The sequence below is a fragment of the Ambystoma mexicanum genome, chromosome 12 (assembly GCF_040938575.1).
Source record: "Ambystoma mexicanum isolate Mex_15411 chromosome 12, UKY_AmexF1_1, whole genome shotgun sequence".
Classification (NCBI taxonomy): domain Eukaryota; kingdom Metazoa; phylum Chordata; class Amphibia; order Caudata; family Ambystomatidae; genus Ambystoma; species Ambystoma mexicanum.
Window position 1 is genome coordinate 448,422,661 of NC_090936.1, and position 27,921 is coordinate 448,450,581.

At 45.8% G+C, this 27,921-nt stretch overlaps 1 protein-coding gene across 2 annotated transcripts in view; it reads left to right on the top strand.

Moving 5' to 3' along the window:
- SLC25A18 (solute carrier family 25 member 18) overlaps positions 1-27,921 on the top strand; it is a 301,801-nt gene that overhangs the window by 202,181 nt on the left and 71,699 nt on the right. For both annotated transcript variants that reach the window (XM_069628659.1, XM_069628658.1), the window contains exons 7-8: positions 15,717-15,900; positions 16,791-16,945. In XM_069628659.1, coding sequence (XP_069484760.1) covers positions 15,717-15,900; positions 16,791-16,945 — 339 coding nt within the window. The remainder of the gene's footprint in view (positions 1-15,716; positions 15,901-16,790; positions 16,946-27,921) is intronic.

The following is a 27,921-nucleotide window of genomic DNA, read 5'->3' on the forward strand; positions in this document are numbered from 1 at the left end:
CAGGGTGGCTAGTTCTGACCCTGAATATTTGTCAAAACACCCTACTCCTGAGAGCTTGGTTGTACAGGCTGCAACCTCATCAGGCAGCACATCTGCATACCCCACTGCTCCGCAGGATAAGGATGACAAAGTATGATGCCATGGCTAAGAAGGTTTTTTCTGCCTGTAGCATGGCGTTAAAGTCTATTAACGCGACCTGTACGCTCGCTAGGTTCAGCCACACCCTTTGGGAGTGCGCTTCATCAGCGGCTGACTGCCTCCAAGAAGGAGAGGAAAGGGACGCATTTTTAAACATCATCAGGGATGGTAAAGATGCGATGTGCGAGACCCTACAAACTGGCCTAGATTCTGCTGACAGTATCAGCAGGGCCATGGCGGCAAGTACCACAATCCGCAGGCATGCGTGGTTGAGGAAGTCTGGTTTTGCCTCTGACGTGCAGACCAGGCTTTTGAATATGCCCTTTGACGGTTCTACCCTCTTTGGAAAGAAGGCGGATGACAGTTTGGAGAAACTGCAAACGTCCAAGGCAGCAGCCAAGTCATTGGGAGCTGCTATCCGTCAGAATACCTTTCGTCCTTCGGGATCATCGTGGAGAGGACGGTCCTTTCGTTACTATTCCTCATATGGAAGGGGCAGGGGACGACCGGCTCAAAGAGGCCAAGGAAGATTTACCCGTGGTGGACGGGGTAGGGGAAAGAAAGCCGCACCCGCAGGAGCAGGAGCCACTTTACCTTCGGCAACTGCATCAGCCGCTTCAAAACCACTCTGAGGTCTCCCCTCACAGAACACCAGTAGGGGGCAGGTTAACTCACCATCTGACGGAATGGCAGGCTATTACGTCAGATGCTTGGGCTCTGGAGACAGTGGCCCAAGGTTACTGCCTGCCCTTCCTACATATCCCTCAGAGTCATCCACCGGGGAACAACCCTTTGAAGCTTCCAGATCCGCTCCTCTTGCAGGAGGTTTTAGACCTGCTAGAGAAAGGTGCCATAGAACTGGTACCTGTAGCGGAAAGGAACAAGGGTTGGTACTCCCCCTACTTCATAATACCGAAGAAGGACGGAGGACTGAGACCCATCTTAGACTTACGGGAATTGAACAAATTCCTCCGAAAGGACAAGTTCAAGATGGTGACTCTCTCTCAGATCCTTCAGGCCCTCCAGCTTCAGGACTGGTTGGTATCTCTAGACCTCCAGGACGCTTATTTCCATGTGCCGATCCATCCCAGGCACAGGAGATACCTGAGGTTCGCAATTGGCAGCTCTCATTATCAATTTCGAGTTCTGCCATTTGGGCTAACCTCCGCCCCGAGGGTCTTTACCAAGCTAATGTCGGTTGTGGCTGCAAGTCTAAGGAGGGAAGGGATTCATGTCTACCCTTACCTAGACGATTGGTTGATCAGAGCTGTATCTTCGGAACAGGCTCAGAGACAACTAGATTATGTTTGCCACTTCCTTCACAAGCTGGGCTTCTCCCTCAATTTAAAGAAGTCACAGATGATACCATCACAGAGACTCCAATTCATTGGAGCAGTCCTGGACACTTCCCTGGGAAAAGCCTTGCCACCAGAGGTGAGGGCTCGAGATATTCTGCAGATGGTCATCAGATTTCAGAATGCCCAATATCTCCCAGCCTACGACTTTCTGAGGTTGCTAGGCCTCATGGCATCCTGCATATTCCTCGTGCCGGAGGCTCGCCTGAGAATGAGATCCCTCCAGTGGGCACTGAGAACTCAGTGGTCACAGTTCTCAGGAAGGATGACAGATCTCCTTCGGATCCCGGTCAAAGTAGCCCGAGACCTTCAGTGGTGGGCCTGTCGGGAGAACATCCTGAAAGGAGAAATGTTTTGGCAACCATGGCCGGAGATAACAGTAGTCACGGATGCCTCACTCACGGGGTGGGGAGCTCACGCCAACGACTTGACCATCAGCGGTCGTTGGTCTCCATCGGAGTCCAGACTACATATCAACCTGTTGGAGCTGAGAGCCATCAGACTAGCGCTGAAGGCTTTTCTGCCGTCTGTACGGGGAAGAAACGTCCTAATAATGACGGACAATACAGTGGCCATGCACTACCTCAACAAAAGAGGAGGCGTAGGCTCACTACCACTGTGCAGAGAGGCGATGCAGCTCTGGTTTTGGGCAATTCAGGAAGGAATCTCTCTATCGGCAATTCACCTAGCCGGAGAGAAGAACTTGACAGCGGACGCTCTGAGCAGGCAGAGCACAGTCTCTCACGAGTGGGAGATAGCTCAGGAAGTCCTTCAAGAGATCTTCGCCCTTTGGGGAACCCCTCAAGTGGATCTGTTCGCCACCAGTATCAACAGGAAGTGCGACAGATTTTGCTCAAGGGAATTTCCCCCGAGAGGAGCTCTAGGAGATGCGTTCGTAGTGGACTGGGAGTTCCCACTTCTGTACGCGTTCCCTCCGGTCCCTGTCATTCCTCAAATGATCAGGAGGTTGAGAAGGTTTCGGAAGACCATGATCCTAATTGCCCCGGATTGGGCCAGGAGAACGTGGTACCCGGACCTTCTAGACATGTCCATCTGCCCTCCAATTCGACTGCCATACAGAGAGGATCTTCTCTCGCAGAAGGAAGGTCAGGTTCTCCATCCAGCCATCAAGACCCTCAACCTTCACGCTTGGTGTCTGAAAGGTTGAGGTACAAGGATTGGGACCTTCCGGATGATGTTATGGAGGTGTTGCTTTCGGCCAGAAGGCCGGCAACTAAAACTCTATACCGCTGCCGTTGGAACAAATTTTGCAGCTGGTGCAGAGAAAAGAATATTGAACCCTTTTCTTGTGGTACACCTATGGTGTTGTCATTCTTACTTTACCTGGCTAATTCAGGCCTACAGGTTGGCACAATTAAGGGCTATCTCGCAGCGCTATCAATCTTTAAGCGCACTGCAGAGGAGCCTTCATACTTCAAAATTCCATTGGTAATACAATACCTAAAAGGATTAACTAATGTTTATCCCCCGAAACCTTTTCAAGTTCCCTTATGGGATTTAAACCTAATTTTAAACTTCCTAAAGGGTGCCCCTTTTGAACCACTACACTCTTGTTCATTGAAGCTTCTCACCCTCAAAACTGTTTTGCTAATAGCATTGACATCTGCTAGAAGGGTTAGCGAGTTGCAAGCCTTATCGTGTAAACCTCCACATACAATCTTTTACAAGGACAAAGTTGTTCTTCAGGTGAAGCCTAACTTCCTCCCGAAGGTAGTCTCGGAGTTTCACATCACTCAGAAGATTATATTACCTTCTTTCTACCCTCCTCCTCATCCGGGGAAGGAGGAAGAGAGACTGCACAGGCTGGACCCTAAGCGAGCCTTGAGCTTCTATATCAGCAGATTGGCTAAGATCAGACAAGCAGACCAACTCTTTGTAGGTTATGCAGGACATAAGTTGGGCCTTCCAATAACAAAACAAACCATCTCCAGATGGATTATTTTAGCCATTCTGGAGTGCTACAAATTGGCAGGAAAGGAGCCTCCTCAAAATCTAAGGGCTCATTCTACCAGGGGTATCGCAACATCCTCAGCCCTTCAAAGAGGGGTGCCAATTCGAGATATATGTGCGGCTGCCACATGGTCGTCCGCACATACATTTACCAAATTCTATAGCCTGGATTCCTCCTCTAGTCAAGAAACTAGATTCGGCAAGGCTGTGTTACACTCTGTCCATTCTGGAAGGGTAACATAACTTTTATTACTCCCGCCTCCAGTCACAATACCACTGCTATGGGAGTCTATCTAAGATAAGGAATACGTCGGAGGACACAATCCCTTCGAAGAACTAGTTACTCTTACCTTGTAACGTTCTTTCGATGGGATGTTCCTCCGACGTATTCCTTATCGACCCTCCCATCCATCCCCGCAGTATGACTTCCTGTGGGTTTGCAGCCTATGCTCCTTCAAGGTGATTAGTCTAATCCAAAAACATTACTGGGGACTACAAAACGGAACTGAGCAACGGACGCTGCGCGCGGCCTTTATAGGCAGGATGACGTCGACGTCGGCACGGAGGCCGTCGAGGGTCATCGACTCGGCGATCATCGACGCGCAGCGCCCTCTGGCGAAAAAAATTTTCCGAGGCCAGCAAAGCTGAAGGATTTCTATCTAAGATAAGGAATACGTCGGAGGAACATCCCATCGAAAGAACGTTACAAGGTAAGAGTAACTAGTTCTTCTTCCATAACGATACAACACCCCCTTGATGATCTTTATTCCATTTATTTATTTGCCACATGTAATGCAGGTTACGTTCCTCTTCTCCTTTATACTTTCCACAAGGATGGCTTCTCTCCTGCCACCTTTGGGTTTCCACTATCACACCTGGTAACAGCTAAGATATTATGTAAACTGGTTCCCCTTTTCTTTGTAACAATCTTTCGTTGATTAAACCAAGGTTTATTGTTATTGGTCTTCAATATTGTCCGCTCTTGGCTTTGGCAATGTCGGGTACAGCTAGGTTTCAATATTACACCCACTTGGCTCTGGCAATGACAGTTCAATATTACCTTCTCTTGGCTTTGGTAATGAGGGTTACAGTTTGGTTTCAAGTGTCATTTTTTGGCTTTGGAAATGTGGGATACAGTTTAGTTTTAATATTGCCCCCTCTTTGCTTTGGCAATGATAGCTATAAACCTCTTCCTCTTGGTCCCTCTTTGCATATGGATAATAACAAATAGGCTTTCTTTCATTAGTTCAGCATTCAAAACAAGTACACACAGCCAGCAGTGTCTCACAGAGCGCCCTGGGGTCACCTATCATAGGCCAACTCACCGGCTTCTCCTTGCGTGTCCGCTTTACCCGCTGCTGCTACTATAACCGCTTTGATCTCTGCAGTCAGAGCCTTTGGCAGCTCCGGTTAAGTTCCCAAGTCCTGCGTCTCTCACGAAAGGAACCTGCTTCACTCCTGGCCTTCTCTGATGCTTGCCAGCCACCAGAGGTGAGCACAGGGAACAGGAAGCTTCTTTCGTCTACAGGGCAGCCTGTCACCTCAACACTTCCCACTGCGCGACCTCTGCAGTTTGAGCTTCTCAATCTTGCAACTCTCTCTGCACCATAACTCACTATACAATGAGCAGTGGTCCCAGCGTCTTCATTTCTCTGCTCTTGCTGCATGCACGACTGCTCACTGCTTCTCCAACTACCTCTGCTACAGCTTCCACCATGATTTCTAATGGCCTGCACCTGAAGGGGCTTCATATAATCAAAAGTCATGCTCAGGTGTGGGCCATTAAAAACACTAAACTGCATATATCAGTTCTGTACCTCCAAGATCCTCTTCCTCGTTCCAGTACATAGGGCATTATGAGACCAGAAGTCCCCAATGTTTGGGCTTCTTTTTATTTTAAAGGTCCCAATTTCAACCTTATCAAACTCGCTTTGTTTATAGAAGGTATTTATTAGAAAAGTGCCTTAAAGTAATTGTTGATTGATTCTTGATTTCTGGGTTCATACAAAAGGGGGAATCACATCTATCAGGAGTAATGTTATTGAGGTTCTGATGTTGATCATGTTGGCCATAAGAGTTTTTACTACTATCACCTTGGGTGCTTTTGGGAAGTGGACTCTGACTCTGGCAGCATGCCATTAGGTATTCTGGTATCATGGAAGTCCCACCCTCCTGTTAGGCAGAATTATATGCAGTACCCTTTGGGAACACTACACACAATTAAGACCACAAGTGACAGTACAATTTCACCTTTGGTACAAGCCTGTACTACACAGGTATAGTGGTAGCAGTAGCGGAGCAGCCAGACTTATCTCAAGAGTAAGTGAGCAGTACAAATAGTTAAACAAAAGACAGCAATTACTATGATTCAGGCAAACACTGACTCAAGGTTTCTAAGTAAAAGAATACATATTTATTTACTCAACAGTTGTATCACATTTCACTATTCTAAGCAAGTAAAAAAATCACAATCATAAATACACCACACCACTTCCCTTAAATTCCAGACAAGTTAAGCTCACAAATTGAAGTGGGAGCGAAATGGCGCTCCAACAATTTAAAAGGGAGGGAAAGACAAAGTTATTAGAAATTAGGCAACACCAAAAAGTAAGTACTCTGAGCAATTTGAACAAGAGAGACTACAGTGAGAAGATCAGCTAGAAAAGGCTTAGGGCCAAAGTCAATGGGTCAAAAGTCTTTTGCTCAAGATCACACAGTTCAGGGTAGTTTGCAGTAAAGTTCGTGGCACAGATTCCGGACAAGGTTGGTTGGTAGAAGTTAGTTCAAAGAGAAGAGAAGGACAAGCCCTCTGATTGGAGAAAGATTTCAAACACTTTCACTGCGGTTGAACAAAACGGACAACCGGATTTGCACAGTACCTTAAAACTGAGAGGGAGCTGTAGCTGAGGCGGACGTTCCTGGAGGTTCCTGCAGGCTCATGGTTCCTGAAGCGACTGTCGGACTGATCAGAAGTAGGAAGACTGGAGGGTTCTGCGCCACCCAGGGAAGAAGCCAGCAGCAGAGCAAAACAACGAATAAAAGGTGCGCTCCTTAAAACCCAAGCAGGGTCCGACCTTCCTTGCTATCCGGTCCACTATAGCTCTGTACATCGAATTCGACCAGAGGAGGGGTCCTGGCTTGTAGTTTGGGCGAACTGTTTGGTCCCACCACTCAAGGGAAGAAGTTTCCTGGAGGATCTTCTCTGTCGTCGGATTTGGAGATTCAGACCTGCAGCACGGCTTCACCGGGCAGTTCAGTCGTTGTAGGGGCCCTCTTCCAGTTCCTCGTTGGTTCTTTTGTTCCAGTGGCGACTCTGTTTTTCCAGGCCCAGAGACCTACTTTTTATGCAGTTTTCCTCCATTCATACAGCAGGCTGTCAATCACACAGCAGGGTGGCTGGCCTGACAAGGCCAGTCCCCTTAGCCCATCAGACAAGAGTGCGACTTGGGTTACCAAGGGAACCCAAGGCAGGGGTCCGAAGATCCCTCCCTCACATCCTGCCTACCTAGACTATCAGGTGCCTTAAGGAGGGCTTCTGTGCAGAAGCCTGCGAAAAGACAGCGAACAAAGGAGTCATCCCCGGTTTGGTGCGCAGAGTAAAACACGAGAAAGACTTTAACAAGAAGAAATGGCGAATAAACCCAGCCGAACCAAAATAAAATGTATTTGGTCAAGCGGTTTATGTTCAAGGCTAATAGAATAGCCTGGAACAATACCACGTTTATATAATATAATCGCGGTAGGAAAGTTAGGGTAGATACCACTGCCACCAGCCAAGTCTTACTATTAAGGGAGCGAAACATGGCTCCAAGAGGCACAGACAAAAAGGGATAAGAGTTAACCCTTTCCAATACTCCATGTAAGATGGGGTGTACTGGGTCTGTGGTTTAAAGTCACTATATAAAGTTAATTGCAACTTTACCTGTTTCTGGGGGACAGTAGTCCGCCCCATAAAAATTGAGTCAGTGGGAAGTCTCAAAGATAACCCTGTGTCACTGCACTGAAGGTGCTGTGTAACGCACACAAAAAGTGGTGCACATGGAGTAGGTGAGGCTCCAGTGCCCAAGATCACACAAAAAGTGAAAATACACACAGCAAAACACATGTAAGAGTGGGGAAAAAAGGCTCACTCTCTTACCAGGTGAAAAAAATAAATCCTAGAAATCCAGCAAAGCTGCTGGGGGACTCTTTAGGTAAGGGAAGTCAGCCATTTATGAGAATTCTCCCTAACACCTCCAAAGACGATGAGAATCACTCTATTGCCTTGGTGGCCTTCTCCTGGCTTATTACAACCCCCTCCTCCAAACCCCGGCCCTCTTCCCCCCCACCCCGGTAAGGATCAGGAAGCGTCTGCCTTTCCCCTGGCCACTTGGGAGGAGACTTTAGACCGGCATTATTTGAGGACTCCACAGGATTCATCACAATGCTTAAGGGCATTTTTTTTAAACTTCTTTTTATCACAAATCAGTTTTTATTGCCATATGTTTGTTCTTCTTGCCATTGTTTGGGCTTTAACTATGTTTTGAATGTGTACTGTATTTTTTACTTTAATAAAGTATGAATGAACGAACGAACGAACGAACGAACGAACGAACGAACGAACGTATGAAAAACGTGCAAATGCTGAAGGCATTCCTGCATTTAAGACATCAGTGGTTGCAAGTGGTAAATCTCAGGATTTGCAAACCAGTCCTTAGAGGCTGCAAGGAGCAGGGTAGAGTTATCCAATTCTACTCCGGGTACAAGAACATCCCACTTCTCTGATCACGGAGTATGTTAAGTGCCCTGGGATTTTTAGTCATTCTGACAACTCAATGGAGAATTAGAATCATGCAAATGTATGTAAGACCCCAGAGCATCTTGAAAGCGCTCATGCTGAACTGAATATTAAAGCAACAACGAAACAAATGGTGGAAGTCTACGAGTGCCAGAGCAAGAAGGATTGTAAAGAAATAAAATCACTCTCTTTGCTGACATAGGAGCCTGTTATTTTGGTTCTGCTCCTATCAGATAAATGTCCAGGTTCAGCCAAATATGCACTCCAAACCTTGTCGGGTATGTGAAGAAGCCACTTTAAGATCCAGGACTGATTCGATATTTTAAAAGGAATGTCTTTACATTGATTATAATCCGGCCATATCACAAAATGCAGGGGAGGTATTCTCCTGTAGTTTAGCCTCATTGCTCCGTAGGTTGTATGACCTACTGGGAACCTTCCCTTTTGGTGTTATGTTGCTATGTTAATGCTTTACATTGAGTAAAAAAAAAAGCAAATGAAGTGAGGGGACTGACAAATCACAAAACAAAATTGTGGGTATAGCCCAAAAAGTGTCTAGCACTAGCCACTAAGATAGCTCAGTGGGTTGAGTTCTCGCTGCTGAGATCTGTGTGATCTGCAGGTTGCAGGCACAAATTCCGGTATGGCCAGCTCAGCCTTTCATCCGTATTAGGTCGATAAATGAGTACCAGCCTCAGTTCAGTGATTTATTTATTTGACATTTGTAGGAGTGCACTGAACCCAAGTGGGCGGTAGTTACAGGCAGAAAAGAATAAGGGGAAAGTACAGGTAAATTGATTAATGACGATTGTCTGGGAAAGCTAAGTAAACAGGTAGGTTTTTAGCTGTTTCTGGAACCGGGAGAAGGAAGTTTCACCTCTCAGTCCAGGAGGGAGAAATTCCAGAGCATGGGAACAGCAACGGGGAAGCGGACACCTCCTGGCTTTGTCTCTTGGGGTGAAGAGTCTGTTGCAATAGGCCAGGCGTGTAGGTCTGTTTGGGGAGGATCTGGACAGTCTGTGAGCTAAGTAGTTCGGAGCAGTGTAGGTGAGACATCTATGGGTGATGGATAAGATTTAGACATTTTTATCATTTGCCTGACAGGGAGCCAGTAAGCATCTCTACATATATAGGAGATGGGTAACCATCCAAGTTTGAATGGTTTCATAGATTGCATTGACTTTCAAAGCGTCTGTATGGTGTTTGCCAGTGAGGGGGATGAGAATCTGGGTGTCATCGGCATAATTAATGTACTTGATGTCGAGTGAGTCCAGGTCGAAAAGAGGCTTAGTGTAAACATGATAGACGGTGGGTGCTACGCAGTAGCCTTGGGGAAGTCCACAGGTAGTGCCTGTAGGGCTGGATGAATGGTTGTCAAAGAAAACTTGGGTAGTGCGGTCTGCCAGAAAGGATGCAATCCATTTGGTGGTGTCTGATGAGAAAGCAGCGAAAGCAGTGAGGTGGTGACATAGGATGGAGTGGTCGACTAAATTGAATGTGGTCGAGGGGTCAAGGAGCATGAGGAGGGACAGATTGCCAGTCTCTGGAGTCATCATGCTGTTTCTTGAGGTCAAGTAAGGCTGTTTCAGTGCTGTGTCTACGGCGGAAACCAGATGGTCAGGGGCTGAGGATTTGATATTGCTTAAGGTGTTGCTGTATTTGGACGTAGGCAGCTCGATCTAGGATTTTCAGCAAAAATGGGACTGCTGTGATTGGTCGGTATCGCAGGATAAAGTGACAGTGTCTTGAGGAGGGGAGAGATCTGTGATTCTTTTAGATCTGTGGGAATTGTAACTGAAGCGAAGGATACAATAATTGTAATAATTGTATGTAAATGTTCTGTCTACAGCACTTTGGTGGTGCTATAGAAATAAGAAATCATTATTGTTACCAAATGCAAGCAGGTAAGCAATTTTAAGGGACGTGGCCTATGTAAATGAAGGAGTGGCCTGACGGATGTGGATGAGTTTTCATATGTGCATGACCGCAAGCAAAACCTTCTTTAAAAGTTGTGTTAAATAGAAAATAGCTAGAAGCCAAAAACTATACCAAAATAAACATTCAAATCTAAAAATTAAGTCAAATCAAAATAGGTCAGTGCAGGTTCCAATCAATCAGTTAACCAAATGTGGATAAGTATCCTTCAAAGTGTGTGAGGGTCAACAGATGACCTAAATGAGTGCTATAAATGTTCACCAAGTCCACAGCTAGGCTCTTGATTGGACCCTGGTCCCAAGTCCCAAAGGTCCGCTATATTACAGTTCTCGGTCAGAGTGAACTTTCCAGACTGATATGTATAAGCCACTTATACCAGCCTGGCTGTTGCTCTGGTACATTGCCCCCCCTGGCAGTGGTCACCTAGCTTGTGAATGACCATCTATTTCTTACACATCTATGTGGGTAGATTTGCAGGCCATCGTTTTTATAGCCCGCTTACAAGGGCATTGCTTCACTATGGGACACCCGCCACTGGCTTGAGTCCTTCTGGAGCCAGGGTCTGAACTGGGTGTCAAACGGGTCCTCCACAGACTCTTTATAGGTTTCAAGACCGGTTTGTCCTTCTGGTTAGCCTCTATTGGACTCTCCCTTTTCATCTCATGAGGTCTCCCCTCCTCCCCCAACCCCCCCCCCAGACAATCTATAAGCCAAGATCTACAAGGCTCGCCACCTCTAGTGTTTGTAGTTTGGCTGCACCCTCGCTCGGACTGCCTCTCAGCAGAGCGCTTTGAAACAGTATATTCTTATTGTATATGTGCCTAACCAGCAAAAAATGTATAAATAAATCCTCTTGAGTTGACCAAGGCTTGTTCTGATCCTTCAAATTCAACCTGCCCAGCCTCCAATATTCTACTCCTTCCACCGCCCACATACAACCTCTCAGATGTCACTTTTCCTACTCCCCCCCCCGTACCAGCCTAATTGCCAAGCTCGCCTCACTAATCCTTGTTTCCCTGCCTTGATTTATTTCCTTCTCCAGCACCAACCTTTCTCTTGCAATCTGTCAAACCTCTTCCTCTCTCTTCTGGTCTGCATCTCCTTTAAAACCTTCCTTGCCTTTTCTTTCCTACCTCCTCCAATCTCCTGCTTGCTGTTGCAGTCTTTATCACGGTTTCCTTGACTGAAAATGTCCCACTAAGTGTCTGCATTTCATTTACTTAGGCAGGCTTCCTTTTTATACTTATTACACTTGGGTAATTGTGCCAATGATGGATTTAGTGGAGACATCTGTGCATGCTTCATAGTCTTGACCTTTGGGCACATGTTCTTGGGCACACACCCTAACCGATGCATGGTCGCTGCTACTCAGGGAGTTGGAAGGCCTCCTGCGGCTCCACAGGCAGAGACTATGCTGAGTAGAATTGCCATTCTGGTATCAGGAAGCCCTATTATGGCAGCCTCCTGTTTCCACCAGGACCCCCTCCACTCTGCTTGTATGGCACTCTTTCCTTCTGAGCTTTTATTCCCAGCTCTGTCAGCCTTCTCAGTACTCACACATATGGCTAAGCACTGGAACTTGCAGTTTGCTCCGTGGACTGTGTGCGTGTGAATTTGTCTTCCCTGTACTTGCCTCCCACTCAAAAGCAGAAATTGTGAACTGCATTCATGAGTGAAAACATTCAGGGTAAACACTTTTCAAACTTGTGATCATGGGGTTTGCTGGTGGCCTGACAACAGAGGTTTGGAATGGAGGAGAGGACCTGGGGATGCCTTCATGCACCACCTCCAGGTTTGCCATTTCAGTGCAGGTGGCCACCCCAAGCTCTGAAGTTCCTTCTCCCACTATTTCCTAGCTCCAGAGATGGGACTTCATCACACACACACCACGGAATAGGGATGTCCCACAGAGGCCAGTTTGTGTTCTTACTGGGGATATGGGTCAGTCACTAGGCAATGGCCTCCTGGGAAGTGCTGATTGTGAGCCGTTCACTAAATTTCATAACTTCTATCAGGCTATCCATTTAGTCAAAGTGGTACCATGTTAACCTGTGTTGTTTTCTACCCTGTTCCCCTCTCAAGAGTTGACCTTCACTGCCAAGGCACTGCTTCAACTAGCTCAGCAAAGGAATTTTTAAGGAAACAAGTCTTCCTAGACTTATGAAGATATTCTCACAACCTGAACACGGTTCGCAAAAGTGCCATCCAAACCCTTCCAGTTCAATGATGAGAGTACAAGTTCATATTATACTCTTGATGTACAATAGAATCCCAAAGCCAACCACCTTTAATGGCTTAAATGCTCCCACTTAAAGGGCGAACAATACACTGTGCAAATGAACACAACAAATGGCACATTAATAGAGTCCTAAGAAAATACATTAATCAGGAAAATCAAGATAGAAAAAGTGGGTGTTACCACATGCCCAAATAAGGGTGCTGAGCATCTTGCACGATAGAACAGAACTTTCCAGACCTCTGTGACTGCACTGGCAACCCAGAGCACTTTCCTGTCTGCTCCAACCCAGAGCATCAGGTAAAGCCTTAGTAGTCTGTCTCTGTTGCACCACACTGGTTTTCAGATTATGGGGACCTTCGCCCTGCAATGCTTTAAAGGCCATGCTGCTTGGTTTCTGCTTCACGTGGGGTACTTATCAGCAGCTAATGCAAATAGCGCATAGTTTGAGTGATGTGCTAGTAGCACAAAACATTGCAAAATCATTATAATACTATCCTCTTTGAGGTACAACTATGGATTTGTCCACATATCTGCTATCCCTCTGCTGGCAAGGACCCCCAAAGAAGGGTATGCCGGCGAGCTCTCACTGTATGGAAATAGTCACAAGCTTTCTTGCTTGGAGCCATCCCTAGTTAGTTCTGCAAGAATATTTGTCAGCTTTGCTTTCATCTCCTACCTTGGGTTGCACCTTTTAATTAATGCCTCATGTGATTTGAGCTTGTTATGCTATATTAGCACACAGAGATCATAATTGACCTATCACCCAATCGGAATGTTCAGAGCGCAGTCCATAACTACTGTCATTGACTGCATTCTGAACGTTTTGACTTCAGAAGGAGACAGGAAAACCACATTGCAATTTCCAGACAAGGTTTCTTTCAACAAGCCACTTCTTTTCTATTTCCTTTTTACGCCACCTTCCTATTAAACACAATAGAGAGAAAGCTAAAACATGGGAATATGCTTTCACTTTGTTATACAGAAATTGGGCCTCATTACAAGTTAGGTGGAAAATCAGAGGTAAATCCTCCAAATAATAGCCCTGAGCAATTACTGTTACCGCGACTTGGCCAGGGGTAATTTCTGCCTGATTACAAGTGGTGGTGGCGGTGTATTCCCCATTTATTGTGGGTCCATTGGACCCCATAGGGCTTTTTTTGCAGAATCACTACGGCGGTATTTCAGCCGTGGTAATTCTGCCAGTTGTGCCGATTTATTTAGCCGTTCAGTGGGAAAATTTACCTCCAGGGTCCACTCAAAACCCAAACTCATAATTTGGCGTAGTGGTAAACTTGCCGGTAACTCAGTTACTGCCAATTTGACCACTTACTGCCTAACTCGGAATGAGGTCCAAACTGTTTACTTTTTACATGACACCCTAAGCATGCTCATGTTAAACCCACTCCAGTTTAACTAAGTTTGCAATTAAAGTACTGAACTTATGAAGACAACCTTGTTATTTGAACACTACAAAGTAAAAACACATTTAAGGTACTAACATAGTTTGTCTATCTACTTTTCTCACTATTAAAGTGCCATTTTTACTTCATCGCCAAGACATTTATTGCTACTGCCCTATGTGCTAACAGCCTTATAGACCTTGCCAGGGGTTATTAATGCTTGGCATAATGACCCTTCCCCAAGTTACGGCCCCCTGCTTTATCCTCGGCCATAACCTGGTAAGTTGCTCATTATCCTGCAGTAATGACCCCAGTCTGTAAGGCTATATTAATGGGGGGTTGTTTTATTGGGGGTTATAACATGTCCCATGCCTCCCTATGGCTGCTTGAAGACATGCAGTGGTAGGAGGAGGATGAGGGGGCTTGTCTTTGGGAATTCAGAGTGGGTTAATAAGTTATTGACTGATGAGGACTAGCTGGCAAGAGTGGCATGCAGTCTGTTTAATTCCCTAGTGAAGGCTGCATGATCCTCTTTGCCTACTTCTTCACGGAGTGAGACTTCATCAGCATTTCACTTGCACCTGCTATCTCTGTGCAACAGGTTTGAATCCTGCCAGGACTGACTTAATCTTTCTGTGGTCAATAAACTGAGTTGCACTAAATTTGGTAATACTAGTAAATTGCTGCAGGGCTTTGAATCGGAAGGAGTCCTCCAGTAAGTCGTATATGCAACTGTGATAGTGGTCTTATTTCACAGATTGGCACCCTGTGCAACTGACATGTTTCCTCACACATTCCTTTGCTGCTCCCTCTGCCCCCTGGCCACACAATGTTCTTGTTCTTCTATATTTGGAATGAACAAGATAATAATGAGCCAACAGTTGTTTGTGTGTGTGGGCGTATGGAGGCGGTCTCTTTCTGATGGACTTCATTTTCCAGAGCACTCACATTTCCCAGTTCCAATCACGATGTAGCCATCCAGTCTAATTTTGTTCTCGGAATGCTGGAATTAGTATTCCTAAATTAATAATGGAAAAGACAAAACTACAATTGGTAGTACTTAAAGAAAAAACGGGACTGGTTGGTTTTCTCATGTATGGGACTGGAAATTTGGTGAGCTTTGTTTTTCCTGTGTCTCCCAAAGCCCTGCCGGCCAAGCATACGACTGCTGTGTTTTTACCGCACTGGTAGTGCTTGAACATATAATTTGCAAGGCCCAGGTGTTGGCATAGTCAACATGTATTTCACCAAAATGAACTTTTTAAAGAATTGGTGTTAGTGGTGGTTGATTTATGATCTAAGTTCATCAGAATGGAGAGGCGATAGTACTGAGATTGAGTTGTAGACTCGTCTTAAAACCGTTTGGGCCAGTTCATGGTCCCATATCCAGGCCCTGTGTTCTTTGAGACTGTGATGTACTGCCTCCCTCCTCCTGCAGCACCAGTTTGGTGTCTTTAGTGTACATCTAGAAATCCAGAAGCAACGCTCTGATTAAACCAGTCATCAGACCTTCATGGGACAGCTGGTTGCACAAAGAAAACAATGTGGGGCCTGTTACATTTGCTTGGAACCTTTTGTCAGAAACTATTATGCCCACTTTAAGATGATGCAATCGAGCTCCACCCTACTGATCAGCGCTTAGAGACAAAGTTGAGTCTTAGTGATGGTACTAAAAATGAAGAACTTCCCAATTTTTGTTCCAAAAGGGATTCTCAGGATTATGACAATTATCCACACAAAAGACCTGTTAACTAACCATCCATGTTTCTGTGTGGCAAAGCTGGCAGCATACCTTCTACCTTTTAGAATGAGGGATTCGCACATGGGTGTTATATTGGTTGTGTGTACCTTTCAGCTATGCATTGTAATTGTCCAGTAAACACCTGTGTTACTTTTCACAGCTGTCCAGCAGAAGGCGATAACAACAGACGGGCCTGCCTCCAGTCATCCTCCTCAGAGCAGGGCTTTTACTTTTGGGTCTACTTCTGTGCCCAAACGACCCTCAGCACTTCTCATCACCAGAGATCTAATTCGTACACAGGGCATTGCCGGGGTGTATAAGGGACTTGGTGCCACTTTGGTCAGGTAAGATGTAACACATTTTGACAAATTGCATGTGTATCTAAAAAAACAGGGTCTTCTTGAATTTGACTTTCTGGGCTGGACAGGTTTTCTGGCATTCTTACCTCTTATAAGATTGCTGCTAAGCCAAAGGGAAATGGAGCATCCACAAGGTCTCGGATAATTAACCCGAGCAGGTTGACTAATAGGTGAGTGGTTGTCAGGTTGCCTCTCTGTAAAACTGCCATGTGCTCCCACTAGTGGCTGTAATTTGAAGCCGCAAATGCAAAAGGTACTGCCATATATACTGTGGTATGATGTTCATTCAACCCCCTTTTTTTCCAGGATATTTTTTGCAAAAAAAACTTTGAAGTATATTGAGGGTGAGGTGAGGGAGGACATTTAAGGGGTAGGGTGGGGTGGTGTATAGGGATAAATAACAGGAGAGGAAGAATTGGTGGGGGAGCCCCCCCTCCCTGCATACAAAGACAAATTTGATGATTTATTTTTGCAAAAAACATTTCGGCAAAAAGTGCAGCGGAAAAAACAAACAGTTGAAGGATGAACATAGAACTGGCATCCTTTCCTTTTGAGTTTTGCGCATTACTTGGTCAGGATATTCCTTTCCAGCAATGTCAACTGAGTATTGCTCACTGCCAATCTCTGGCTCAACTAGAATTTAAATTAACTCTTAATGAGTCCACTCTTGTTCTGTTATAAAGTATAAACCAGACCAATCTGTTAATTGGTGAGAGTTGGAAAGCCAGATTTTCCTCCAATTCATCCATCCAGCACGTACCTCGATTTGATTTAGATTACCGTTGTGTTGACATTTATTTATTTTTACATTTATATTTCTAAACCCAGAGGCATCATGCTCACTCTCAATCTCTTTTGTACTCCTCCATGCTCAGAGATGTGCCTTTCTCCGTCATCTATTTCCCACTGTTTGCAAACCTCAACAAGCTGGGGCAGACAAGTCCTGACCAGAAAGCACCGTTCCTTCATTCGTTTATGGCAGGATGTCTTGCGGGATCAGTGGCTGCTGTGGCCGTGACCCCCCTGGATGGTAAGTATACATTACGTTAAAAAGCTTTTGCACTGTGCAAAATCGTCACCATCATGGTGTCCGAGTGTTCGGATTGTCCAGGAAGTAGGTGTATTGTGTCCATGCCAGGGAAGACCAGACCTTAGTCTGAGTAGAGAAGTGGAAAGGAAGGGGAGTGGGGATAAGAAAAGGGATTGGAAAATGGGTAAATATTTGGACAGACATCGGGATGGGAGATGTAGCCAGGAAGAGGTATGTTTATGATAGTGTGGGTCTGCTGAAGGGCCTTATGTCCACACTGGAGTAAGATAGTTTCTCCTTTGTATAAACAATCATAGGATGATTGGCAGTTTGCTTGTAAAACCAGTTGAGGCCCGAAGTGATTGGGTGTGTAATGGGCCCAAAGGGTGCTCAAGCCACCCAATTCATCTGGTCATTCAGTCCGTGTCACCTTCGCCTGAGTGCGCCGACCAATGTGTTGTGTAATATGTATTGCCCTTTGTGAATCCCTGTTTGTTCTACTAGGTCTGAAAAATCGGTTAGGGCTCCGTCCGTGAACAAATCGCCCACAGTCGCGAATCTGTTGGGCTCCCAGTATTTACGTAAGCCATAAGGTTACCAGTGGGATTTGTGGGGAGAATGGGGCCTCAATCTTGAGCAGTTTGCATGTTCTATGCCACATGCGTCTGCCCAGCACTAGTATGTGGGGGGGTGTTTGCGGTGATTATCTTGTAGCCATAACACTTATTTAAGGTATAAGGCCTTACTGCACTCTTGCAACAGTGTATAGTCGAGTGTTGGTTCATCTGAGAGCCATCCTGCAACGGATTATAATTGGCTGGCTAAGAAGTCTAGTTCGAAGTTGGGCACCCTGATTTTCCCCCGCCCCCTTCATACAGGTGGCTAAGTGTGGATAAGGCCAACCTACATCTTCTGTTATGCCATAAGAATTTCCTACAAATGGAATCTAAGTCTGCAAAGAACTTTGTGGGTATATTGCAAGGAACTTTAGTGAAGAAGTGTAACATTCTTGGGAGTACCACTATCTTTAGTAGGACAGCTCTGCCCATGAGAGCCAAAGGTAACCATGTCCAGAGGTTCACTGACTTCTCAACTCTGAGCATCGCCTGGTGTGTGTTCTGTGTGTGCTCTCTTTGGGGATCGTGGTAAACATCTATGCCCAGGTATTTAAACGTATCTCTGCTCCAACGTATCTGTAATGGTGGCAAGTCGGTTTCTGCTATTTCTCTGTCCTGCTAGGGGGGGAACAGGCACGACTTGCTGTGACTAATTGTACTTCTGCCTTAAATATGCTGCTGTTGGTTCCAGTGCCAGGATGAAGAGCATAGGAGACAGCAGACATTCCTATCTTGTACCTGTTCTCTAGTTCCCACTGCTCAGAAATCTGACTTCCTGTCTTCACTCTGGCTATTGGCTTGTTGTATAGCAGCATTACCCACCTAATGAAGTTTGTCCCGATGCCAAATCTCTGCAATGCAGGCCGTAGCCATGACCATTTGATAGAGTTCAATGCTTTGACTGCATCAAGAGACACCTCTGCGTGCTGTTCCCTGCTGTGATTGGTTCTATTTATAACGTGGTGCAATCTGCGCAGGTTCCATGTAGTATTTCTGTATCTTTGTTCAAAAGGGAGAGCAGTCTGTATGAGCCGCATTCTGTGGGGGTCTATTTGGCTTGGGGAGGGGTATCACTATGGATTCCCTGAGTGAGTTTGGCAGGGATCCGACTTTGTATGCCTCATTAAAATATGTTAAGGAGCGGCAATGCCAGTTCCTCTGTGAATACCTGACGGTAATCATCTTATTGTGGATATCAGCTCTTCTCTAGTAATGGTGGCCTCCAGTTGTTCTGCTGCTGTGACATCCACGCATGAGAGGTCTATTTGCGCCAGGGCCTCAGACTGTTCAGATTGCAAAACTTTGGATGTATCCCTATACAACTTTTTATAGTACTCTAGGAAGGTGATGTTTATGTCTATTTGTCTAGTGCTGAGCACACCTTCGGCATTCACAATGGTGTATATCATTTCACTTCTGGTGTTGCTCTTGTACAGCCAGGCTAACAGCCCGCCAGGCTTATCTCTTTCTGCGTGTTGTCTCGCTATGGATTTGGTATAGTTTAGCTTGCCTAATCTGTCCCAATGTACTGTGCATTCTTGTCTCAGCTTGGTTATAGTAGGGGAGCACGTGTCCGAATTATTCTCCTCTGTTTCCTTAATTACCAGTGTCTCTTCTGCTTTTTCCAGGTCCCTGCTAATTACCACCTGCATCCCTCCTGACTTGGAAATGGCTTCCCCTCTGATCACCACTTTGAAAGCTTCCCAAAGGGCGTTTACTGATGTTACGCTACCTGTATTTTGTTTAAGTATTTCTGGATGCTACCTCTCATGTGTTCTATGAACATCCCACCTTGCAAGGCTTCTCCTCTCAGTCTCCATGCTGGAACTCTTGGCATGGGGGAGACCACCTGCCATGTTATAAGGAGCGGGACATGGTCGGATAGTACCGTCTTGAATTCTGCCTCTAGGAATTCGCTGCCGCACTCGGTACCTGTAAAAAAAATAGTCAATCCTAGTGTGTCATGCGGTGCAAAATAATGTGAGTAGTGTCTCAAATGCGGGTGGAGTCCTCTCCATATGTTCAACAGTTCAAAAGAGTTCAGTAGGTTGGTTAGTGCTTTAGCCAGCGGTTTGGGGGGTGTGTGTGTGTGTGTATTTGTCATCTGGCCTGTCTAGGAGTGACTCCAGGGTGCAGTTGAAGTCTCCTCCCCAAATGATCGAGCAGTTTCTGTATGGGCCTATCCGATGCGTACAATGATCTAAAGAAGCTTGAGGCATCATGATTTGGAGCGTATGTGTTCACAATGCAAACTTCTATCTTTTCTAGGAAACCATGTATCGTGACCATTCCACCTTCAGCATTCAGCATCATTTTCAGTATTCGGAGTGGTACTGTTGGGACAATCCACACTAACACACCCCTGGCATATGTAGAAAATGTCGATCCTATTGTGCCCCCCTCCACCATTTTTGTGCAATCTTGTTTTGTTTATCTTTTGTGAGGTGGGTTTCTTTGAGTAGTGCAATGTCAACCCTCTGTCTCCGTAGGTATGTCATTACCCTGTCCCTCTTGATATAACTGTTTAAGCCGCGGACATTCCAGGTTATCAATCTAAGGCCTTCCATTGGGACTGCCACTATGGGTGTACCTCTCGTGGTTTGTTCAAAGGGGTCGTGTGCTGGGGGTCGAGTAACACAAGTCTGCCATATAAACTGTCAGCATCACACTTTTACTGTTCTTGGGTGCACATTGGTGCTGTGCAATCAAACTCTCGTAACAAACACCCCTGCCCCCCTCCCTCCCAACAATTGCCCAGCTAAAACGTAGCATGCTCAGGCACTCCTGCGTTACACTCTGGCGCTGCTCGGTCCAAGTCTGCAGCAGCCAGAGTGCAGCCGGTGTATACTCTACAACTAGTATCCCAAAAAGGTGTAGCTATCTTGGGGCAGGGGCCACATCTCCCCTACTTCTGCATGCAGTGAAGGTGTGTTTGTTGCTTGTCTCCTGCTTTTCTTGCCCCTGTGATGTAACGAAAAAAAGAAATCTCGGCATACTTGGTGGTCGTTCCAGTCTGTGCTCTTATGCAAAACCTTTGTGCGCTCCTTGGTGACAAGTGACTAGTGACATATCATTCTGAACAGCCCTCTAGGAATATATAGCGGGGCTAAGGTATTTAATGTTCCGTACACGGTTGGGATGTCATTCTTGTTCTGGTACCAGTTTCTCATTGTCCATCCAGTCATGCGATCTTTCCGGGATGTCAAAGAAAAGGGTGCCGTTCTTGTATATGACTTTTAATTTAGCTGGGTACATCAGCATGTACTTAAGGTTAGCATTCTGAAGCCACTCTTTGGCCGGACCAAACTGAAATCTGCGTTTCTACACTTGTAAGGTGTAGTCTCGGGACTTTGTAAGCGAAGCAGACGCCCTTTATATGCTGCCTCGAGTTCTGAAGAATGGCAATATATTTTCCCAGACTTTGTAATTTAATATTTTGGCTATTATAGGTCGAGAGGGGGGCACCTGGTGGTGGTCTGCGACTTAGTGCTCTATGCTCCCATTCAACCGTGAAGCCTTGTGTCAGATTGCCAGGACATTTCCTGCAACAGCATATTTTCCACATAGGACATTGCATCTGTACCACCTTCTCCTTCTGGTAATCCAATTATCCTACTAAGCCTGCAATTTTAGTTTGGAGATGGCATCATACGTCCATTATTGCCTTAACCGGTCAAACTGATCTTCAAGTGCCCTTGTTGGCGCTGTCCTGGGTTGTGTTTCAGTTCCCAGCCAAATGTTGCTGTGTGGGTTCACAAGGGCAGCGCCACTCTTTTGGGTTTTCAGATCTAAACCGCTCTGTGCAGCCTGGGTAGTGTACTTTTGTGAGAACAGGCTTTCCAAGCACTGCTGTGGCACTTCTCCTCTCACTGTATTGTCTGTTCACTACAGGAATAAATTGATAAGCGTGCTGTATTGTAAGCCCCAGTAATGAGTGGGCTGCCACAGCAGTATGCAGACACTCACATGCTACGCTTGTTTTTGTGTTGGGGTTTGGCATGTCTTCCCTCTTAAGTAGTGTGCCGTGACTCAGGGATAATGTGCCGGGGTTGGATACCGACACTCCGTGTTTTGTATCTGTCTGTCTTGTCAGGATGGCTGGCACACAATGCCAATGCCGCATATGCCTCTTGTCTGTTCACTTGTGAGGGCAGTCATGATGATTGTTGTTAGTTTGGGAGTCGCAGGGAATGACACGCACCTACCGGCACTGCCCTCTCAGCATATATGCTCCGTGACGCAGACTCCTCTGTCTGCCCCCGACTGCAGTTATTCAGCTTTTCCCAGGTTCTGCCCAGCTCCCGCACCCCACGGCTCGGTTGATCTGCCTGCAGTTATATCTGCGCCGCCATCTTGGGGACGCAGGCCTCCTACGGAGCACCAGTGCGAGGAGACAATTGCCTGGCTCTGCACGGCAAACACGAGTCACGGCGCAAGTCCTGTTGCGCTCTGAGTGCTGATGGATCTTCATACACCATTAAAAGCCACTGGATATCGCATTTGTGCCTTTTTCCGGTGCGGATCTGGTCGGATCTAGCAGGAGCTCTTAATGGTTCACAGCATGGCGGTAAGCCACGCCCACACAATTTCAGGAAAGTTCTTTCCATCCAATATGTCCTTCACTTGACAAAGTGACTGTCTCAGTTCAAAAGGTTATTCGCACCTACAAACAATGCACCACCTTCTGCTTGGCAAACCAAAAAGACTTTCTCTTCACGCATCAAGTCAGAAGTCAAGGTAAATGTTCTGTGAAGATCAATCGCTTGTTATCACATTTCTTCTTTGAAAGCAATATATTAGTCATGATGGTTATACATACAACAGTACATCAAACACTGTACTGGATTTGCCACTTCTTTTCAGCACAACCTTCTACCATATTCACAGTACTTCAAGTTACCTTCTACCTGGTCCGCTCGCCTGCCAGGGCTAACATTCGCCCCTTTCATGATTTACTCTCCTGCAAGGATAAAACTCCTCCTACTACAACTTGTACTCTGTGGGAAGGCTTGTACTGCTTCTTGATTTAGTCACAAACCTAATTTACGAAAGGACAACAGTTCTTACATCGATCTGTTTGCCATGGACAATGCATGTTATACTAATCTCCCACATGATCCTTTCCACAAGAAGTGCTTTTCTCCTGCAATCTTTGATTTTCACTTACACAAGCTTTTGGCTGTTGGCAATATGGTTTACTTCATCCCTCGAGATATCTTATTCTGGGACTAACAGGCACAAATTGCCTTGGTGTCACTTCCAACTTTCTTTGGCTTTGTCATTGTAGGTTATAATGTCGCCTTTTTGGATATCCTGCTTTAGGAAAGTTGTATTTACTTTGCTTTAATATTGCCCCCTTTTGGCTTTGGCAATGCAGGTTACAATGTTCCCCTGTTCGACATCTCTTAACAGAAGAGTTGCGCCCAGTTTGCTTAACTTCAAAGGTTCGGTATTCTAAATATTTGTTCTAACACACTAGTCTCATTTGGAGCGCCTGTGTGTCACCTACAGTAGGCCAGCTCACTGGTTTATTTTGGCACCTCCTTCTGAATCTCTGGTTGTGCTTCTTTACTCGTCAGGACTCCCACAGCATTTGACAGCTCCCGTCAGCCTGGCACTGCTCACTCTGTTTGTCAGTGGAGCTCCAAACGCTCACCAGTGAAAACCTCACACTTGAGTATATTACAGGACTTCAATATCTTATCTCCCCTACAAGGTAGCTGGCTGCAATACCGCCTCCCACTGTGCCTCCTAGGAATCCCGACCTCTGCCAGCACAGCAGGGGCTCCAACTCCTGCTTCTCCTTTTCGGCCCACATCTTAAAGGCCTTTAAATATTTAAAGGTCCCACTCTGGTGTGGGTCATTACAACAACTAGACCACTCACTATGGTTTAGCAACTCTGAATCCCTTTTTCTCGTCGACTTGAAGTCCATAATGTTCTTATCTGTTTTTGCATTGTTTAATCTACTGTGTTTATAGTATGTATATTTAAGTGAAGGTTTTAAAGGAAGTAATGGTTTTCTCTTAGGTCCATAATCTAAACACAATATAGAATCATGAACACTAAAAGTAGTATTTTTAACTCCCTGACCCTTATGTATATCATTTACATGTTTACCAGAAGGGTTCTCATGCTTGTCACCTTGGGTACATCTGGGAGGGGAAGCCCTATTATGACAAAATGCCATTAAATATTCAGATACTAGGGAAACCTCATCCTCGGAAGAGGATGAACACTGCGTCTCCTCTAACAGAGTCACCACATTCCATTGACAGCCTTCTCCTCCCTTGTAGTACCACCCCCAGGGTTAGGATCAGGTAGCGGTTGCCTTTCCCTGCCCACATGGGAGGAGACTTTAGGCTGGGATTCTGTGATTACTCTGCAGGACTCTTTATCCCGTGAGGAACTCCCTAATGCCCTCCATGTGATGGTTTATATGAACTTGTCTGAACTATCGGGACATTACAAGTCCCATGATTTAAATAAGGATAAAGTGAACCAATCAAATTGTTGAGATGAAATTCAAGCTATTCCTTTAAAAGAGAACTCGCAAGGGACTGTGCTGAGGCGGTTGAAAAGTAACAACTCACCACTGAGAAGGAGAGCAGAGAGCCGAGAGAGACGGGTGTAGCCTCCTGTGCGTAATACAGCTGAAGGAGGAGGAGCTGGCATGGAGCGCGGAGCCAGCGTACTTGGAAATGGCTTTGTGACCACAGGGCGAGAGATGTCGAAAGAAATGCTGGGAGGCCGGTGTGTAAGAAGAGGAGAAATCCAAAGGCCCTCGAGTAGAGAGCTCAGTGGTGGTATGACCACACAAGACACATGGTGGGCAACCAGCCCGTGCAAAGATGCCGACACCACCACTGGGAGAAAACTGCTCCTGAACAGATCCGACGGAGCACTGAAGCTGACCACTTATGAAGCAGACACTGCAGTGAGTGAACCGCGGAGCAGCCTGGAAGTGGAGGAAAAAAGAAAACCCCTACAGGAGACATTAGCCTCACAGTGTATAAGGTAATAAGAGGAAAAGGGCTACCAGAACACCAAGAGGGAGTTATTATAAACCAAGAGACACTTTACTCTGTATCCATGAGAGAAGAGTGGGAAACAAGTTGATAAGTCAAATATGTGTCAACGAGATACAGAGAAATATAAGAATCAGGGGAAGTGAGAGAAATAGAACTGGAACTCTATTACAGTGCGAAAAGGAAAAGGGGAAAAATAACCTAATACCCAAGAAATGAGCAGAAGGAGACAACACAGATACACATTTGGGAACCAAGACCCAATGGGTTCACAAGGATAAATCGTACATATGAAAGAACGCTTTGGGAAGAAGTGAATGATAAGTATTTGAAAATCAATCACCAATCAAGAGAGAAGGATAATATACCAAATACCTTTGAGTCCTATAAGACTGAGGGAAGGAATCTTACTAGGACCAAGAAACCGCATGAGAGGGGAAGGAGAAACAGACAATCTCCTACGGGAGTTACAGAAATGAATTCAACAGGTCACAAGAGAAATAAATCAGCTTTAGCAAATAGATTTGCAAATTATCCCACCCACTGAACGGGTATCGAGTTCAATTGGTGAGGGCATTTAGCAGAATCCCTGGCATTCAATAGCAGCCACAGGTTCCTGGTATTTTCACTGCCAGAGCGTGCAACACTTGTTCTGCGTCTCTCTGATATATTGATCTATGACAAGCAATCCAGTTTTTATATTGTTGCTTCCTTTTTCTGATCATTTCACTTCTGATAATTGGTGGTAAGATTCGGAGTCCTCGAGGTCCCTACAAAGGACACATTTCTGTTCTACAACAGCTATGTGGAAGGTGTGTTTAGGTTTAACATTGGGCTTGTTTCTTTTGCATTGATGATCTCTGAAATTAGTTAGTACAGACTCATACTCCACACCCAATTCACCAATCTCCTGGCAGGCAACTATGTTGTCAGTTAAGCGGGGGACTTTTTGCGGCTTGATTTGCAGTCTGTTTCTTCCAGGCTCTAGCTCGACCTTTTCATTCCATAAAATAGTTTGCTGTCTGTCTGGCATGGTAAAGGACAATCTAACTGGATCGTGGTCACTAGGTTGAGTGGAGACTTCTGTCAGGGCTGATACACTCGGCAGCACATTACTTCATACAAAAAAGAAGTCCAAGGTCGCACTTAAGAGCCCATTATGCCAAGTCTTAGCTCCTTGTGTATCTCCTTTCACTTGCCCATTCAACATGTGAATATGTCTACTATCCGTTTCTTTAGACGATTGTTTGTATCTTGATCTTGTATGTTTAGTTCCATCCATATGACCCGTGGCGACCTTCTGGCTCAGTTTCAAGCAGTCAGTGTTAAGGTTGCCACATATTATAAACAAGGGTTCATTCATGATTAGATGCATTTCGTCTACCCAAGACATCAGTGTCCACAAAGCGGTGTGCTTCCTGGCTAGCCGGGTTCTAATAAAGATTGAAGAGGGCAAAGTGGTCTTGATTACTATTAAGTTGGTCTGCAGGTTTGATAATTATGATTTGGATGTAAGGATTTGGGTGGATAACTCGAATAACCTCCAAGTGTAGGCTGTGTTTAATAAAAGTCAAAAGGCCAGAAGAGGGTCTGCCGGATACACCTTTTATGGCTTTGTTATGATAGACCAAGTAGCCATCTAAAAAGAAAGTTTCTAGTAGCCGTGTTTCTTTAAACAGAGAATCTCGAGGCCGGCTGTCGAGGCAGTCAGGCCCTGGAAGAGGTGGACGAACCCTCTTGCGTTCCAGGATTTGATATCCAACCTCCAAGGGCCATCTGCCTTCTGGCTCTATTCTTTGTCGCTCAAGATCAGGGCTCTCGTCAACCAATTCCAGGATTGCGCGTTATCAGCTGTTGAAGGTTCTGACAGTTCTTTATACGGCACTTTTTTTTTGCACTAACCAAGTTTTTGCCCCTTGTATGTTGATCTTAATTGAGTCGGGGACCGGTTAGCAGGGTTTTCTGTTTTCTGCAAGGTTTACTAGACAGATCAATAAAGGGCAGCCTTTCAACTATTCCTTCACTTATGTAGTTCATAGTTCCGCCCTGTACCTGTCTGGGTACAGTCTAAGCTCTAAGCAGAGGGGCTTTCGAATGGGCCTCACATTCCTTCAAGTCAGTCCCCATGGTGTGAAGTTCATCACAAACATCCAAAAGTAGGGAAGAAAGTGAAGCAGAAGCCATATGTAGTTGGATTCTGTCGTCTTCTTTCTCATTCAGAAAGACAACGATATTAATGTCTTTCGTGTGGAGCACTTGCAGCCTGGTGACATGGGCAGTAGCAATGCCGGTAAAACCAGCAGGCTGCCGCTGGACTCGCTATGATTTACCGCCACCTGACTTCCTGGAAACATTGGGGCATTACAGCCCTGGCAGTCCGGTAAGTCAGGCGGCAGTAATTAGTCCCCATTCCCATTTGGGTCCCATAGGACTCAATGGGAATGGGGACCATGGAAGCACCGGCACCGTTAACAACGGTGCCGGTGCTTCCATAAGTCTGCGGGCGGGTGCCGTTCCGCCCGCCATGGCAGACCTGTTGGGCGGAAAGGCAACCTGCCCACAGACTTGTACTTTGCCAGTCCGGAAACAACAGTGCGGGTAAGCTTACTGGCACTGTTGTTTCCGGACCGGCAAAGTTGTAATGAGGCCCATAGTGAAGGAGGCACATGATGTTCAAGCAATGTAATATCGTACTGTTATCCGCTCGTAATACTCACTCTAAAATGACCATGTGGGATCTAATTTTCATTTCAAGAGATCTGGCCCTTACCCAGGAATTATTCTGAGCCAATTGATGGTCTAAATTTGTAATCTCTGCCCTGAGATCTTTCACAGCAGACCTGCGGGTTCGAGGTTCTTGTTTCGACTGTCTGATCATTTACTCTATTATGAGAAATTAATTCTGAGCTTAGCCAGGTGGGCCTAATTCATTTGCTCTTCTCTCAGCCAGAGTAAGAAAAGGTGAGATGCTGATCGGCGCATCTGGCCCACAGTCAGAGGATCACTTCACCAAGCGCTGCGTCTGGTGTTTACAGCTGGTAGAAGTGGGGGGGAATGTCCATGTCCACCTCTGAGAGGTCTTCAGGTTGGGTCTTGTCGTGTATCGAAAGTTGGAGAAGCAGATCTTCTGAATTTTCACGTTCAACAGACTGATCTAGTCAATCACATGGTGCACTTCGTTTCCTGTTGTTATTTTCATTGTTCTGTGTATTTTTAGGACTGTGGCTGTAAGAAGCGGTAGAAGAACCTGGCCTCCTACGGGAACAACTTTCAGGTTTCTTATAAAACTGTCCCACAATGCCATTACGTTGCAGAATGATTCGGAGGTAAT